Genomic DNA, 17,671 nt, shown 5'->3' on the forward strand with positions numbered 1-17,671 from the left:
CTGCAGGGGGGTCCCACCAGAGCGGAGCAGAGGGGCAGAACCCCCTCCCTCCCCCCGCTGCTGGCTCAGGCGCAGGTTTCCAACCCCCGGCACCCCAAGTCCTTCCCCTCGGGGCTGCTCCCTGCCCCCCCCCCCCATCGCCCAGCCGGGGGTCGCCCCCACCCACGGGCAGGACCTGGCGAACAAGGTCCTCGCTGGAGCCCACAGGGTGTCCCCGCCCGCAGCACAGCGAGGCCAACCAAGGGATGGAACGCACTGCGACGGAAAGGGGGGGTCGGGATCAACCCCCCCGACCTCCCCAGCTTCTGCTGCCGCGGCGCAGCTCCGTTCCGGGCTGTGCCACCCGCACGCAGCCCGCGGCATCCCAGCACGGAGCATCGTCCCCGGCCTGGCCCGGGTTGTGGCGCGACGGCGACGGACCTCAGCGTCCGCAGGGACTTTCCTGCAGCCCTGTAATCAAGAACGGCTAACGGGCTTTCAGAAAAACGGGCTTTTAGAGTAACTGGCTTTTAGAAAAACGGGCTTTTAGAAAAACGGGCTTTTAGAAAAACGGGCTTTTAGAAAAAACGGCTTTTAGAAAAACGGGCTTTTAGAAAAAACGGCTTTTAGGAAAAACGGCTTTTAGGAAAACGCTGCTGCCCAGCCTTTAGAGATAGGGAGGGCGGCTGGTTTGTACTAACCCTGAGGCATATCTCCATTGCTGACCAACCAACACTTCAAAGATCAGGATGCAGCAGAATGCGCCAAGCGACGGACACCCGGTGGAATCCTCCCGTCGGACTGTGGGGCTCAAGGAAAACGAAGGACTGAGCAGGAGAGAGAGGGAGGGCAGCGAGCAAGAGCTGGTCCTGCCGTTTGGAAAAGCCCCAGGATGGTGCAGGGCAGGCGCCACAGGACAAGTTCAAAAGTTCAACCCCGAGGAAGACTCGGACCTTCATCCCCAACGACCACCAAGGACCCCCGATGGGAGGTGTAACTTGGGCGGACGGAGGCGGGACTGTGGGAGGAACTTCTGTTAACGAATTCCTGGCGATAATTAGAATAACCCAACCTTTTCTTGGAAACGTAATGAATCAGCGCGAAAGCTGTAAATGGAAGGCAAGAACCCGAACGCTTGGGCGCGCGGGGATGGAAGGAGCCATCCCCCGGGCTGCCCGGCGCCGCGATAACGAATCCCTGCCGGATAACACCGGGTTGTCAGTGAGCTTTCTCGGCTTCAGCCCCACGGCACCGCACGCTCGAGCACCGGGCAAAAGGCTGAGGAACGGGGCGGGGCGCAGAACCAGCCCCAGCTCCGACACACACACTCTGCCCATCTCTCCCGGCTGAACCAAGCGTCCCCGGCCAGAGCCGAGCGCCAGCGCCGAGGAAAACAACCCCCGCGGTGCCGGGGACCAGTTGTTCCGAAGAGCAAACAGCAAGGACAGCGCCAAAATCCCCGCGTCCGGGCCAGCCGCCGCGCCCGGGCCCCGCCACGGAGCCATGAGCAGCTGCCGAAGCACGAGGGCGGCGGCGGGGGGGGAAGAAGCGGCTGTCGGCGGAGACGAGCCAGGCCGGACGGCAACGCCGCGGCCCCAGAGCTGCCGGGAGCGCCCAAGCCAGGCCGGACGGCAACGCCGCGGCCCCAGAGCTGCCAAGAGCGCCCAAGCCAGGCCGGAGGGCAACGCCGCGGCCCCAGGCACTGCCGGCAGCGCCCAAGCCAGGCCGGACGGCAATGCCGCGGCCCCAGGCACTGCCAAGAGCGCCCAAGCCAGGCCGGACGGCAATGCCGCGGCCCCAGGCACTGCCAAGAGCGCCCAAGCCAGGCCGGACGGCAACGACGCGGCCCCAGGCACTGCCGAGAGTGCCCAAGCCAGGCCGGACGGCAACGCTGCGGCACCAGGCACTGCCGGCAGCGCCCAAGCCAGGCCGGACGGCAACGCCGCGGCACCAGGCACTGCCGGCAGCGCCCAAGCCAGGCCGGACGGCAACGCCGCGGCCCCAGGCACTGCCGGCAGCGCCCAAGCACATCACCGGGGGAACTTTTGACTCCGTTTCCACTCCGGACCTCGGCAAAGCTCCTACTCATCCTCCAAACAAATCACTCGCTCCCCGGACCCGCCAGCCGGGATAACACCGCGGCACGTTCCGTTAACGAGCTCGGGGCCAAGGAGGCTGCCAGGCCCGAAGCACCAGGGATCGGCGCCGCCGCGGAGCGAGGCAAACTCCAGCGGGAGCTTTCCCCGCAATCTTTGCGCCTGCACCTTCTGAAAGAGACGGGAGACTCTGACTTCATAACGGTTTTTAACGAAAACCTCCGGGAGCAGCGTCACCACCAGCACCTGGCGGGAAGGCGGCTCCTCCGGTAACCCCGAGGTTAACCGGGGGGGTGGCAGCAGCGCGGGCGCTCGGCCCGTCTGAGCCCTCTCCAGCACCTCGGGCTCCTCACGCCAGCCCAGCTGCTCGCGCAGCCCAAGCCCCGACTCGGGTAACTACAGAGAAACAGCTGAAAAATGGCAACAATCCAACAGCTAAAACATGACAATCCGGGCCCTTCAGGGGTCTAAACCGGACTGCTCCGGACGGCCGTGCTGCTACCGTTTACGCACACGGGGTGGATTTTGCGTTTTCTCCACAATTTACAATGGGAGGGCACCGACAGCGAGCGGGGGGGGGCACCAACACCGGGCATCAGAGCACAGACAGGAGGCACAGGGGCACCAGTACTGGGCACAGGGGCACTGGGGGCACCAACACTGGGCATCAGGGCACAGACAGGAGGCACAGGGGCACCAGTACGGGCACAGGGGCACTGGGGGCACCAACACTGGGCATCAGGGCACAGACAGGAGGCACAGGGGCACCAGTACTGGGCACAGGGGCACTGGGGGCACCAACACCGGGTATCAGAGCACAGACAGGAGGCACAGGGGCACCAGTACTGGGCACAGGGGCACTGGGGGCACCAACACCGGGCATCAGGGCACAGACAGGAGGCACAGGGGCACCAGTACTGGGCACAGGGGCACTGGGGGCACCAACACCGGGCATCAGGGCACAGACAGGAGGCACAGGGGCACCAGTACTGGGCACAGGGGCACTGGGAGCACAAACACCGGGCATCAGGGCACAGACAGGAGGCACAGGGGCACCAGTAGCGGGCACAGGGGCACTAGGGGCACCAACACCGGGTATCAGAGCACAGACAGGAGGCACAGGGGCACCAGTACCGGGCACGGGGGCACTGGGGACACTGACACGAGGCACTGGGGCACCAGTACGAGGCACGGGGGCACCGACACTGGGCATCAGGGCACAGAAAGGAGGCACAGGGGCACTGGCACTAGGCAAGGGAGCACTGGGGGTGCCGACACGAGGCACTGGAGGCGCCCAGGCTGGGCACGGGGGTGCCTACACCAGGGCCTTCCTCAGGCCCGTTCCTCCTCCTTCTCCAGGCAGGACCGGTGCCTGTGCCAGGGGAGAAAACCGCACTCGGCCGCCACGGCTTCGCCCCTCCGAGCCCTGACGTTGGCGGGAGGACCAGGGGAGCACAGGCCGAGGGAGGGCCGGGCCACCCGGAGCCACGGGTCCCAGCCCGGTCGCCCCGGGGGAAGTGCCGGGCTTCGCCCCCGCAATCCCGCGCTCCCCGAGGAACCCCCCCACCCCCAAACCCCCCCCGCCGCGCTCCGGGGCCGGGAAGGGCCGCGCTGGGGCGTGCGCCCGCTCTGCCCTTACGTGTGTCCGGGGGGGCGAGCTGCCGCCGGGGCCTTCCTCCAGGCCCTCCTCCTCCTCCTCCTCCTCCTCCTCCTCCGCGGCCGAGCTGCTGTCGCTGCCCGAGTCCTCCAGCCCCGAGTAGACGCTCTCCTCGCTCTCCGTCAGCTCCTCGCTCTCCCCGGCGGGACACGGCTGGAAGGGAAAGGGCGGGGGGGCGTCAGCGGAGACCTGGCTCACGGAGGGGCCGCCCGTACCGACACCCCCCCCCCCCCCCCCCCCCACCGCGCTGCCAGGGCCCTCACCGGGACCGGGCCGGGCCGGGGCCCCGCCGCCGCCGCCGCCCCCACAGGACTAGGACTAGGACTGGGACTGGGACCGGGACCGGGACCGGGACCGGGACCGGGACCGGGACCGGGCCCTACCATCGCCCCCCCCCCCCCCCCGATCCAGGCCGCGGCCCCCGTCACCATGGCAACACCGCGCCCGCGCGCCCCAACCTGCGCCATGGCTCCGTCCCGCGCCTCCGCGTGCAACGCCGCCGCCGCCGCGCACCACGTGCGCGCGGGTCAGAGGTCACGGCGCCGCCCACCGCCTTTCCGTCCTCCCCGGCCCCTCCCTCCCCCGCCCAGCAGGACCCACACGCCGCCACCGGAGGGCGGGGGGGGGGGGGGAGGGGAGGCCGCGCTCCCGGTAGCGGGGGGGAGGGGGGGGGAACGAATTGCGGAGGGGTCAAAGGGGAGAGGTGACTCGGCGCGGCGCGCATGCGCACGAGCCGCAGGCACCGCCTCGCCTTCGCGGCGGGTGGCGCATGCGCATAAGCAGGCATCTAGCGGCCGTCCGCCGGTGAGGGACGCATGCGCATAGAGACGCACGGGGATCCCACCGGAGGGGGGGGGGGGGGGGGGGGGGGGAGGGGGTCGCACGTGCATAGGACTCCGCCGGCGCTTCAGCTGGACAGCGCATGCGCACAGAGGGAGCGCGCCCTCCCCCTCCGAGTGGGGGGGGGGGGGGTGTGTGGAACTCGTTGAGGAAGCGCATGCGCACCGGGCCGCCCCGCGCCGGGCGGTGACGGAGGCGGCGGCGGCGGCGGCGGCGGCGGCGAGGAGGGCGTGCCCCCGGCGCGGGGAGGGGGCGGTCCCGCGCACGCGCGCGGCGGCGCCGCCGCGCGGGGGGCTTGTCTCGGAGGCGTCCCAAGATGGCGGCGGCCATGCTGGGCCCCGGGGGTTGCAGTGCGCAGGCAGCGGCCCGGCCCCGCGGCGGCGACCCCCGGCGCCACTGAGCCCCGCACCGCCCGGCCAGCCCCTCGCCCCACCTGGCGACGCCTTCCCGGGCCGGGGGGCACCGGCTCGCCGCGGCCTGCAGCCGGGCCCTCAGGGCGCCCCCGCCGCCATGGAGGGGCCTGGAGCGGCGGCGGTGGGCGCCAGCCCCGGCGGCAGTAACGTGCCCGCTTTCCTCGCCAAGCTGTGGACCCTGGTGGAGGATCCCGACACCGACTCGCTCATCTGCTGGAGCCCGGTGAGTCCCCGGGGAGGGGACGAGGCGGGCGAGGCCCCGGGGCCCGGCTGCCCGTCAGCGGGCGGATGCCCGCTGACGGGCAGCCGGGCCCCGAGGCCTCGACCCAGGCTCTGGAGTGACTTTCCCAGCCGCGGGCCTGGCCCTCGCTCTTTCCCGGGGGTGTCACAACACCGCAGCGGGTTCCTCTGACTCGCCAAGGCCTCGCCGGTCGCTCCCGCCCGCTCCTAATTAACGGCGACGCCTCTTTTCCCCAGCGGCTTTCCCGCCCCTGCGCCTCATTACCCCAGCGCCAGGGGGAAAGGAGCTCTGCCGTGGACCCGAGGGGAGAAAACCCAACGTCCCGACGCTCCTCTCACTGTTTCCATGGCACGGGCTGCCCTGCGGCTTTCAGTCCGGGCTCTTTGGTCGGCGCTGGCCTCATTTGCGGTCGCGCCAGTCCTCCCAGTCCCCTTTTCCCTCTCTTTCCTGGCCGCCTGGGGAAGTTTAAGGTCGGCCTAAAAGGTCGTGGTACCCAGAGCCAAAAGCCAGAAGCCGTTTTTTTTCGCGGTGGGGTGTTGACCTGCGATCACCGGGTTGGAGGTTTGTTGCTGTGTGGTGCTTTACCCAACGGCGCAGCAGAAACAAGCTCGATGTGAGCGCGGGGCAGGCGCTTGCTGCCAAAACTGGGGGGCGGGGGGGGGGGGGGGAGGAGAAGCACGGTGACACGGCGGGAGCGAGCGGGGCCTGTCGTGGCGAGGTTTGGCTTCAGGAGGGCGTGAGGCGCTCAGAGGAGCAGCTCTGCCGTTCGGGGTGATAAACCCCTGAAGGAGAATGACCGAAATAAAAGCCTGGGGGTGTTTTTTATAGCCCCTGGTGGCAGCTGCCCTCCCCGGCCCGGGCTGTGCGCGGCTCTGGCTCGCCGGGGCGGCCCCGAGGCGGCAGGGCTGCGCCGGCCCTTGCTGCGGAGGCTGCCTCGCTCTTGCCTTTGCAAGTCATCGCCTCCCCGCAGCCGCCTGCCCCGTCCCTGGGCCCGGCCGAGGTTTGGCACCTTCGGCGACGTCGCTTTGCGTTCGTTCTCGTGCTGCTGAAACCGCCTTTCGGGGCAGGGGGCGCGTGGGTTGCCCCCCTTGCCCCTACCTGCAGCGCCCCGGCGGGTCGCCTCCCTCCTGGAGAGGGGTGGTGCAAGAGGATTTTTTGGGGGGGTTGGGGGCTGCTGTGAAAACTTTGGGCCTGCAGAGAGGTTCGCTGTTTGGGGGGGTGTTTGAATCGAGCTCCGCTGCTGGGAACGTGGAGGAACGTCCACGGGATGAGTCTGCAAGTGCAAATCGGCGCGGTTTTGGGAGGGGGGCTGCGTGCTCTGCCTCTGCCGGGAGGTCGGGGGAGCTGCCTGCAGCTGCACCCCTTCTCCTGGCCCGGAGGATTCGTGCAGGCACCCCGAGGGGCGCGGGGAAGCGGTGCTGGAGCTCCTGACCCCCCTTGGGCAGTTTGCTGCCCCCCTGCCTTTGGCCTTGTCGCCCGTCAGGCCCGTTTTGGTTTGTGACGGGGTCCCCCTGAGCCACCCCGGCCCGAGGAGCCGCTGCTGGCAGGCGGGGGTGGGAAGGACCGGGAGCTTCCATGCGGCTCTTGGGATTTGTGGTGACGCCCTCCGTCCCGGGGATCTCCAGGGCAGAAGCGGGGTCGTGCCGGGGCGGAGCGCCTGCCTCGGGGTCTGAGCTGGCGGTTGGCTGCTCCGGGAGCTGAGGGGACCTGGGGGAAGGTGGGGTCTCCCCCAAGGGGTCCTCTCGCTGTTGGGCTGCAGGAACAAAGCTGCCAGTTACCCTCGGGCTTACCCGGGTGATCAGCAGTCGGTTATTCTCAGCTTCCTGGGTTGAATTCCTGTCTTTTCGTTTCCTTTAGTCATAGGTGGGAGAAACAAGCTGGTGTTTAATTCCTTTCCCTTAATTTCCTTTAGTCATAGGGGGGAGAAAGAAGCTGCAGGGCTTGGGGAGGGCGGCCCTCGGGGTGCGGGGTCTCTTGTGGGCCTGGGAGGAGCAGCCATCTGCGCAGGGAGCAGAGGAGCAGCGATCCGGGAAGGTGGAGCAGCAGAGCGCGCTTTTTTAAAGATACAACTTCCCATTTGACCCCTTTGGCAGGGAAAGCCTTCGAATTCTGTTTGTGATTCCCTGGCGCCCAGGTTTTTAAAGAACTGTCTCCTCTTGGGAGCTTCTCTGCCCCCCGTGGCTGCTGTCAGGGATTCAGAGCTCCCCCCCGTTGGTCCCTGCGGGGCGGAGGGGCCGGAGGTGCCTCTCGGGTGCTGTGACAGTGCGGTCCTGCCCTGCCTCGTGCCTCAGACGTGGCCGCTCTCTGCTCAGAGACTCTCAGGTTCGCTGGGCGCGGACCCCAGACGCCCTCTCGCCGAAGCCTCCCCGCTCGGCCGCCACCAGAGCTGGGCTTTCCCAGGGGCACGTCAGGGATTTCCCTCCGGGTTTCCCCCCTGTCGGTGCGTAAAGGTGAGGCGGCCCCGGCCGAGCTGCTGGGCGGCACGTTCAGGGGGCAGCCGCTGCGGCGGGTCGCCCCCCACGGCGATGGGGCGTGGGCCAAACCTCGAGCAGAACCTGGGAAGGAGCTCGAGGAGGACGGGAGGGAGCTCGAGGAGGACGGGAAGGAGCTCGAGGAGGACGGGAAGGAGCTCGAGGAGGACGGGAAGGAGCTCGAGGAGGACGGGAAGGAGCTCGAGGAGGACGGGAAGGAGCTCGAGGAGGACGGGAAGGAGCTCGAGGAGGACGGAAGGAGCTCGAGGAGGACGGGAAGGAGCTCGAGGAGGACGGGAAGGAGCTCGAGGAGGACGGGAGGGAGCTCGAGGAGGACGGAGGGAGCTCGAGGAGGACGGGAAGGAGCTCGAGGAGGACGGGAGGGAGCTCGAGGAGGACGGAGGGAGCTCGAGGAGGACGGGAAGGAGCTCGAGGAGGACGGGAAGAACTCGAGGAGGACGGAGGGAGCTCGAGGAGGACGGAAGGAGCTCGAGGAGGACGGGAAGGAGCTCGAGGAGGACGGGAAGGAGCTCGAGGAGGACGGGAAGAACTCGAGGAGGACGGAGGGAGCTCGAGGAGGACGGGAAGGAGCTCGAGGAGGACGGGAAGGAGCTCGAGGAGGACAGAAGGAGCTCGAGGAGGACGGGAAGGAGCTCGAGGAGGACGGGAAGGAGCTCGAGGAGGACGGGAAGGAGCTCGAGGAGGACGGGAAGAGCTCGAGGAGGACAGAAGCAGCTTGAGGAGGACGGGAAGGAGCTCGAGGAGGATGGTCACGCCGAGGTGGCTTTCACTGGCGACGCCGTCGGGGCTTCGGTGGCCCCGGCGCAGGGGCTTCGACACGGTTCAGCTCCGGGTTGGTTCTTGTGAGAGCGTCAGTGTGCTGAACGTGCCCGTTCTTAGCACGTGGTGAGAGATCTGCTGCGCGGGTCGCTTCGGTTCCTGCTGCTCCTGGCGGCTTCCCGGGCATCCTCCGCCCGGCTTCGGCGTCCCGCGGCAGCCGCGCTGTGTGCGAAGGGCGTCTGCCGAAGAGCAGGCCGGGTGCAGGCAGCAGGCGGGCTGGTTTTGGGTGGGTGTGCTCAGAGGTGGGGCTTCCAGCGCTCGTCTCTGCTGCTCTGCTTGGAGCCGGCGCCTCAGCGTTCCGCTCGAAGCAGCGTTTGCTCCTGCGCCCGCGCGGGGCTGGGCAACTGGTCCCGGCTAAAACCAACTGGGTGAAAAACGTAGGTTGTGGAATAGCTTAGGTGAGAGGGGATTTTGGGGGTGTCTGAGGTCTGGCTGAGGGCGGGGTCTGCTCTGGGGTCCCACCAGGTTGCTGTGATCCCGACCCAGGCTCGCCCCTTGATCCCCACCCAGGCTCGTCCTTGTGTGTCGCTTAGAGACAGCCTAATTCAGGTTGGTTTCGCTGTGAACGTCTCGCCCACCTTAAACCTCTGCCCGTCCACCTTCCTCTCGAGCCTTCCACCGCTTTGCAGCAGGCGGCTGGCAGCGGGCTGACCCCAGGCGCGGGGACGAGCTGGTGAAGCGAGAGGGGTAGTTGGGGTGAGCGCGAGAAAACGTGCCTCAGCCGGCCATGAAGGGCCTGGAAACGGGAGTGTGGCTCACAACTGCAGAGGGAGCGATGGGATGAGAGGAAATGGCCTCGGGTTGCGCCAGGGGAGGTCTAGGTCGGCCATCAGGAGGAGCTGGATTACGGAAAGAGCGGCCAAGCGCTGGAGCAGGCTGCCCGGGGGGACGGTGGAGTCACCGTCCCCGGAGGAGAACGCGGAGATGTGGCGCTTCGGGAGGTGGCTCGGTGAGCGCGGTGGTGGGGCGGGCTTGGCGGTCGGGCTGGGCGATCTTGGAGGCCTTTTCCAACCCGCAGGACTCGACGCGGAACGCCGAAGCGGCGCAGCGTTCGAACCGCCCGCCGCAGGACGAGCCTCGCGCTGCGCAGGGAACCCCCCCACGCGGCGCTGCCTTCAGCACCCTCTGCCTCCCCGGTGCCGGCGGGTGGTGCCGGCGGGAGGGTGGAGCGGGAGCAGCACTTTGCCGCGGAAGAAAATCCGGGTTGTAAAACGCGCTCGGAGTTCTTGGGTCGCTTTGCCCGCGTGGAAATCCCTCTTCGGCTCCTTGCAGGCAGCGTCGGTCCCGCTCGGCGTGCCGGGGCGGAGATAGAAACCACGCTCGATAAACCGCCGCCGCCGACCTGAAAGCCGAGTGGCTGAGATGTGGCCCTGACGACTAGTCCAGACAGTTACAGCGGTCGAAATAACTGGTTACTCTTGGCACGCACCGTTCCGCGGGTGGTAAAATCCGGCGGCCCGAGTCCCGCGGGGCCGGAGGGGCAGGAGCGCTGCCTCCTGCCTGCTCCTCCTCTTCCAGTCAACGCGGGGAAAACGTTCATCCATTGCGGGGAAGAGTTAAACCGCGTTCGTCGGCGTTGCCCTCGCTCTGCCAGCAGCAGCGCGCGCCGCGTTCGGCCGCGCCGGGCCTCCTCCGCCGGGACACGGCAAGCCGCCGGGGCGCGGACTCGTCGCCTTCCCCTCGCGGTGCCGATGGCGTCAGACCGGCCTGGTCGTCTGGGTTGGCTCGGCAGAGGGTTGGCCGTGGCTGCGGGCGTGAAACCGAGTTGATGGGGACGAGTTGGGGGCGTTGGCGGCTGGGCCGTTGGGCAACCTGGGGTTTCATCTCGGTAGCCCGCTTGACCCCCTGGCGGGGAGTTTCGCCCTCGGGGCAGCTGTGCGATCGCTGTCTCTCCGCCCCCCCCCCCGCAGCGGCCGTTCCTCCGGGCCCCGCGCGAGGCAGCGGGGTTTGGCCCCGTCGGCTCCCCCGGGCGGTTGCCCCGGCCCGGCCGAGGCGCGGCAGCGGGCTGCAGGAGCTGGGGGGCGGGTCGAGGCCCCCCTGCACGGCGTCGGGGGGCGGCGCTGCTGTGTGGGACCCCGAGGGGCTCCGGGGGCTGGGGCCGTGACTTCGCCCGTGGAATTGAGGGGGCACCCGGGGGGGGGGGGGGGGGCGGGGGGGGCTTCTCTGCGTAGCGGCGGTCGGTAACGTGCCGGTTTGGTTTTGGTTTGTGTTTTGGCAGAGCGGAAGCAGCTTCCACGTGTTCGACCAAGGGCAGTTTGCCAAGGAGGTGCTTCCCAAGTACTTCAAACACAACAACATGGCCAGCTTCGTGCGGCAGCTCAACATGTGTAAGTACCTCCTGCGCGGCGCGCGGCGCTCCGCCTGGCCTGGGCTTCCCCTCGGCCGCCCGGCTTCGGGGGGGGGCGGGGGGGGCGTCTCGGTGAGGCGTGAGCGTTCGGTGGCTTCGCAGGCGCTCGGGTTTTGGGGACCGAGTGGCAGTTTTAAGCTTGGCCTCTGCTGCGGGGAGTGACAACAACCTGGCAGCTTCTGCTGGATACAGAGAACGTCGGGCTCTCGGGCTCCTTGTATCCCCGAGGATTGGCTCGGGGGTTCTGGACGCTCTCCTGGCCTTCGCCCACCGTTAACCTCTGCGACAGCGCTCTTCGTCCTGTGACACGGAGGGGGACCTCGCCTCCGGCGAGACCGCCACCACACGTGGCACGCTGCTGGCAGCACCGCGTAGAGCAGACGTTGGCTGGGCTCGCTCTTCTAAGCGGCAGTTATTTAAAAAAAATAATGACAAATCCGCGGAATTGTAGCAGAATAGGGCTGGAGGGACCTCCCGGGCGCTAAGTCCGACCCTCTGCTTCGAGGCAGGACTGGCCGCCTCTGCGTTGTTCCTGCCGACGCCGCGCCTGGCCTCTCTCTTCCCAGGCACGGAGACGCCCTGAGTTCATCGGGAAAACGCTGGTGGCGTCAGGGCCGCGGCGCGGCGGCGTTGGTCGCCGAGTGTCTCACCCAACCCTTCCCGGCTCGGGCTGGAGTCTCCGCTCCTCTGCTGCCCGCTGCGGACAGAGAGGGGCTCGTTCCCCTTCCCTTTGCGCCAGCCGCCGTGCCTTTGAACGCTCCCCCCCCCTCCTCAGTCCCCTCTTCCCGCCTGGAGCGACCGGCCGGGGGTTGAGTTCCAGCCTGCAGCCGCCCGCGTTCCTCCGGCCTGACCCTGCTCCGTCCCCGCTGGGGCGCAGCCGCCGGCGTCGGCTCGGAGGGAGCCCAGGGTTCCTGCGGCTCGGAGGCGGCGCTGGGGGGGTGCGCCCCGTTACGGCACGCGTGGCCGCCTTTCCCTCAGCGGCGTGGCGCTGACTTTCCCGTCCAGCTCATCGTCCCCGGCAGCGGTCATCGGGTCTTCTCTTCAGCCGCCGTCCGCCCCGTGGGTTTTCCCTCCCACATGCGGTTTCGCTCCCGCCTCGGGGCGGAACCTTGTGTTTGTCAGCAGCGACTGTCTGCTCACCGCCCCTCGGGATCGCCGTCGGGTCTGTCGGCGTCCCTGCAGCTCGGCCCTGGTCTCGCCAGCGGCTCAGCCAACACGCCCCGCTCGGGCCGTTGGGGAAGATGCTGAGTCGGGCCGGGCCCCGCTCCTGAGCAGAACACGACGACAGTTTTTGCTGCCTGCTCCCGAAATACGGCTTTTTCCGTTGGGTTTCCCCCGTATCGGATCCGTTTCGTCTTGTGGGTGTTCCTGCTCCGAGGACGTCGTGCTTTGGCTCTCCTGACAGGGCTTGCCAGCCTGTCGTGGGGGAAGACTCGGGAGGTTTAACCTGGCCGGCTCTGGGCTTTCCTGGTTTCTGGTTTGGGGGTGTTTTTTCACTTCTGCACGTGCGTATGTGGAAAGCGGCGCCTGCTGGCAAAGCCCCCTGAGAAGGGTCAGGAGCTCCCGGCGAGTCGGGGAACGCCCCGTCTCCGCCACCGCTGAGGAGAGGGGCGCCCGAACCACCGCACCGTGCCGGGAGGACGCGGATGTCCTCGGGGTGCCCCCGCGGCCGTGGGCCCGGCAGAGCCCCGGTGCTTTTTCACTCTCGCTGTTTCTTCTGCTGGGGGCCAGGCCGGGAGGCTCGGCCGCGGGCTGGGGGGTCGCCCCGCAGACGGACGGGCTCCCTCAGCAGCTTTGCCCCCCTGCTCCGAGCGACCCTCCCGTCGGCGGCGCCGCGTCCGCCTGGACGAGGAGGGGGACGGTTCCCTCCGCAGCTCGCATCCCCGGGGGGCTTCGGAGCGGGGTCAGGCTGAGCCTTGGCGCGCCGGGGGGGGCGACGACGGCTGCCGCTGCCGGAGCTGGGGAGCGAGGAGGCGCGAGCGAGCTGCCTGCGCCCTTCCCTCCCGCTGTCCCCCGTGTTCGGAGGGCAGGAGGGGAGCGTTGTCCCAGGTGTCAGCGCCTCCTTTCCGCAGGGGAGCCCGAACAGAGCTCGGTGATGGGCCGAGAGCGCGGCACCGAGCGACGAGCTGTTCGCTGCGGAAGCTGGGAGAAAGAGGGATAAATCTCCGTGACCAGGCTGAGGCAGGAGCCAACCTTCTTCCTGACGCCGCCTCTCCCAGCTGGTTCAGTCCTTCGGGAGAAAAAACATGTTCTCATCCGAAACGGAACTGAGATTTTTATTTATTTATTTGTTTATTTTTAGGACCTCAAGAGTCGGGTTCTCCAAACAAAATTCCTGCCCTCGGCCAGACTTTTGGGGCTTTCTGGTACGCTCAGTCACACCACCGCGACAGCGCCTAGTGAGGCGCTGGAAGGCTGGGCTTCGCCTCCTGAGCGTCGCTTCCCTGTTCGGGGGTTGGCAGCTTTTTCCCTGCGCTTCCTCGGGTTTTTAGCGTTGATCCTGTTCTCCCCCGTCGCTGTGACAGAGGCTTGGATTGACGGGAATTACAGAAGGGATTTCTTAGCGTGTGCTCGGTGGCAGTTTGGGGATTTCGGTTTGTTTGAGAGTGGAGTGAATGGCAGAGGCGTGTCCGGGCTTGGAAGTCGGTCCAGAGTTGGTCCCTACGCTGCTGGTCCCGTGTGCTTGAAGCGCAGGGGCTGCTGAAGGGCGTGAGGGGGAGAAGGAGATGCCCCGAGTGGAACGTGATTTCCCCCGCTTAGTTTTTTGGGGCCGGCTTGGTCAGCTTTGGCACAGCTTTACCGCCGCGTTCCTCTCGGTGTGAGGGGCCGTGCCCGCGGTGCCCGTGCCAGGGCAACCCCAAGTTCGGCGTCCTGGCTGGGGGAGCAGCCCAGAGTCTCCAGAGCTCATTTCCACGGCCGTGCCCGCCGCCGTGGGCACCCCCGCAGGCAAAACCCGTCACCTGCCGGGGGGGAGCGGGTGGAAACGTGGTCTGGGGGCGCCCCTGCACCGAGCGCACCGAGTCGGAGCCGGCGCTGCCGGCGGGGCTGCGCAAAGCTGCGGCTGCTCTGCCCGAGGATCGCCGTGCTGCCGGCTCCGCGCCCCCTGCGAACGGAGCAGCGCTCCCCCTCTCCCGCGTCCCGGTTTGCCGCGCTCCCGCGGCGGCGTCCTCGTACCGTCGGGCGCGCGAGGAAGCGGGGAACTGCCGGTGCCGCGGGACGGACGGGTGCGGGCGCAGCCGCTCCTCCCGGCCGGCCTGGGGTTGTGCTCGGCAGCCGCCCGAGGGTGCCTTTCGTACGCCGCTCACGGGGAGGTGGCGCCGGGGGGTTTAGCCGTAACGCTCCCGGTGTGGGCGGCGGAGCCTCCCGATCTGGTTCCGCACCCGGCTCTCGCCGCCTCTCCCCGCCCGCTCTTCAGGTGGCTGTGGGGCACGTCCTCCGCTCCCTGAGCGGCGCCTTCGGCTCTCAGGGGTGGCCCGAGTCACCAAAGGCGGCCGACAGCGCCGCGAGAAAGTCTCGTTTCTCGGAATCCCGTGCTGCCGCGGGTGCTGGAGGCCGACGGTGGTTCTTGTCCCCCGCCGCCGCGGCCTGAGCGGTGACGCCCGTGGTGCGTCCTCGCGGTTTACAGAAACGCCGAGATCTAAGAATCCTTCGGTGCGCTACGCTCTGCTCTCGGGTGGCTTTTAGGTGTTTGAAGCGCCTCCGAAGACTGCGGCGCCGGATTCCTGCCTGAGGTGCGGAGGGAGCACTTGGCAGAAGGCCGGGGCGCTGCCGCCGTGACGAACGCGGTGCCGGTTGCCGCGGTTCTGGGCAGTTGGCTTGAGCCAGGGTGGCTTTGATCGTCGCTTCTTGGCGTGAGGAAAAACCACGGGGATTTGTGTTTCTTACGGTTGTTAACAAACCACGTGAGGCTTCGGCGTGGAGGGGAGCAGCCGGCGAACTCGGGCGCCTGCTCCGGGACTGCCGACCCCGTGGGCAGCGGTGGGCAGCTCTGCCCCGGTAGTGTCGTGCAGCTCTCCGAGGAAGAAACCCTCCGGGAAGGCTCTGAAGCCTCTGGGGAGTCGTTTATTTGCCTTCTGTGCCTTGGGGTCTCCTTTACCCTAAGAAAACTCGTTCAGGTGAAGGACCAGGGCGCCCACAGCGCCCAGGAACGCGCGTGTTTCCTGCAGCCCTGCCCGCTGCCGCCGGCCGCCGCCTGGGGCGAGGTGGTGTGTGCTGCTGCGGGGGGCGGGGGGGTTTGGGGGTGCGGTTCAACGCAGGGAGCAGCTCCTCGCCCGTTGTGTGCTGCTGGGCGTTCGGCTCCAAGGGGTTTTCGTAGGCGTTGCGAGCTGGTGCCTCCTCTGCGCCGCTGGGTCCCTGCCGGCCTGCTCCCAGAAACCCTTTTATTCCCAGAACAGATAAAACCGGAGCCCCGTGGGGTCGCCTGGGGCGCGCGCTCGGTGTTGGAGTCTCTTTTTGGTGGTGCTCTTGAAAAAAGCGGCGTGGAGACGCGCCTCTCCTCCTGCTGCTCTGCGCGGGGGCGGCGAGGCGAGGGGCTCGTCCCTCGGTCCCCGTGAACCGGGGGGCTTCTCTCGGGGAACGGCGCGGTTCGTCGGGGGCTCGGTTTGGTCCCAGTAACTTCGGCCTTTCTCCCCGCTGCCGGCCAAGCGCCGGCACGCGTCGGTCGTGCGAGAGCGGCGCAAGGTGCCCGTCAAACGGCGCGGGGATGCCGGAGCGGGTCCCGCTCTGCTCGGCCACCTGTGCCGGGCTGGCGCTCGGGGCGGGTCGCGGCCCGGCTCCGCTCGCCTGGGGGGAGCAGAGGCCGGGGAGGGCGCTGGGGGCTGCGGAGGACTCGCACCGCTTGCCCCGGGGGCCGTGCGGGGAGGATCGGCGTCAGCCTCCGCCCCCGGCGCCTCTGTCCCTTTGAGGAGGGGTTTCGCGTGCCCCAGCGCGTTTTCGGGGTGAGGTCTGTGGGGCAGCCCCGGCTGCTCAAGGGTCGTGCTCTCTCCAGGCGGTTCCCAGCCTGCTAAGCTCGTCCCCAATGGTCTCCCCTTTGATTTTTCAGATGGCTTTCGGAAGGTCGTCCACATCGAGCAGGGAGGATTGGTGAAGCCAGAGAAAGACGATACGGAGTTCCAGCACCCCTACTTCATCCGAGGCCAGGAGCACCTCCTGGAGAACATCAAGAGGAAAGTCACCAGCGTAAGTTTCCGCAGCGGGCCTTGCTCTAGGTCAGCTCCTTCGAATCAGGGCATTAGTCGGAAGAGCATCGGTGCGCTCCGAGGGCTGGCGGGCGTTGGCGGCTCCGGGTTGATGCCGGCGGCTCTCGGGGCCGTCTCGACCCTCGCCCAGGAACGAGCTGCGGCGCCGTGCTGCTCGCGGGCTGCCTTCAGGTCCTTGGTGCCGGTCCCTTTTGCTCGCGGGCCTCTTTCTCCGTGTTTCCAGCGTCGGGTTCGTTACGGCCCCGCTCGAGCCTTGCCCCCTCTCCCGCACCCCGACGGAAAACCGCCGGCGCCCCAGCCCCGCCAGCCGAGCTGTTCCTGAGCCCAACGGAAGGGGGCACCGCGTTTTTCCTGGTTTTCTGACCCAGTGGCGTCCGGCTACGTCTAGCGAGGCGGAGGGAAGGTCGCTGTGCCCTCCGGAGGGGCTGCAGGGCAGTCGTGCCGTTCCGTGGGAGGGAGAGCGGTCGCCGGAGAAGGCGGGATGAGATACCTGGGTTATTCTCGATGTGTTACCCTCCAGTGTAGCCCCAACGTAACCTCGGGCATTTTCCCTTCGAGCGCACAGGCGAGCTTTACAGCCGCCCCCACCTCTCGACACGCGGGTTGCGGCGCGCGTGCTGAGTTCGTGGTGGAGCCACAGCTGGTGTCGGGGCTTCCACAGACGTTCCTTCTGACCCGCCCAGCTAATTTACCGGTCCTGAAGCGGGGGCTGGAGAAACGTGGTTTTGTCATTCTTTCCCCGAGTACTAATCGAAGCAGCGCGTAGGGAGAGTAGCCCGCTCTTCTCGCTGTCCCAGGGCGCTCCCAGATAACCGCGAGCGCCGTTTTCACCGAGGCATTTAGTTCCTCCGGACGTTTTCACGGTGGGCAAACGCCTTCCAAGGCTGTGAAGAGAGTTTAAAGGTGTACGACCCGCTGGCAGGCGAGGTGGGGAGAAGCTGCTGCCGAGGAGGGGCGATGTGTCGGCCCCCGCCGCAGCTGGCAGCTCCGCAGGCTGCTCGCGTGCCGCCGCGCTCATCGGACGGGCCCGGGTGCCGTTCCTCGGGACGTGTGTGAGCAGAAACCCAAAATCCTCTGCTCGGAGCCTCCTCCTCGGCTGCTTGAACGCCCACAGGGGCAGTGCTGAGGGTGTCGAGCGACCGGCTGCTGCTCGGGGCTCTCTGGAAGAGGCGAGCCGTTCCGCCTGCCGCCTCGCTGCAGGGAGCTCGTCCGCCCTCGCGCTCCTGGCTTGCTTTCTCAGGCCAGCTAACGCCTTTCTTCGTTGCCGAGACCGACACTCGGCGCGCGGCACGCAGCAGAGACGAGTGAGAGGAGCGATCCTTTGCCCCCTTGGGTGCAGACGTGCTCCCTGCTTTAGGGCAGGTTTAGCTTTAGGGCTGTCCCAGGTGGGAACGGCTCGGTCCGTGCCCTGCCGGAAGGCTGGCGTGGGCAAACGGCTCTCGTGCGGGGCTTCGGTTTTACCCGAGCGTCACAGGTTGCGGCTGGGCCGGCCACCGACAAATGACAGAGGCTCTCTGTGAACCCCTCTCCCCTCCCAAAAAGGGAAGAGGAAAGAGAACAAGGGAGAGAGACTTTCCAGTTGGGAAAAG

At 67.9% G+C, this 17,671-nt stretch overlaps 2 protein-coding genes across 4 annotated transcripts in view; one reads left to right on the forward strand and one right to left on the reverse strand.

Moving 5' to 3' along the window:
- The window catches only part of BOP1 (BOP1 ribosomal biogenesis factor), a 64,288-nt gene extending 60,170 nt beyond the window's left edge, over positions 1–4,118 (reverse strand). The window contains exons 1-2 of the mRNA XM_086466033.1: positions 3,996–4,118; positions 3,715–3,885 (exon numbers count right to left, since the gene is read on the reverse strand). Of these exons, the coding sequence (XP_086322159.1) occupies positions 3,715–3,885; positions 3,996–4,118 (294 nt within the window). The remainder of the gene's footprint in view (positions 1–3,714; positions 3,886–3,995) is intronic.
- Positions 4,119–5,082: 964 nt separating this feature from the next.
- The window catches only part of HSF1 (heat shock transcription factor 1), a 49,886-nt gene continuing 37,297 nt past the window's right edge, over positions 5,083–17,671 (forward strand). For all 3 annotated transcript variants that reach the window (XM_086466283.1, XM_086466281.1, XM_086466282.1), the window contains exons 1-3: positions 5,083–5,208; positions 10,756–10,864; positions 15,926–16,062. In XM_086466283.1, coding sequence (XP_086322409.1) covers positions 5,083–5,208; positions 10,756–10,864; positions 15,926–16,062 — 372 coding nt within the window. The remainder of the gene's footprint in view (positions 5,209–10,755; positions 10,865–15,925; positions 16,063–17,671) is intronic.

The sequence above is a fragment of the Leptosomus discolor genome, chromosome 5 (genome assembly GCF_034619465.1).
Source record: "Leptosomus discolor isolate bLepDis1 chromosome 5, bLepDis1.hap2, whole genome shotgun sequence".
In the NCBI taxonomy this organism is placed as follows: domain Eukaryota; kingdom Metazoa; phylum Chordata; class Aves; order Leptosomiformes; family Leptosomidae; genus Leptosomus; species Leptosomus discolor.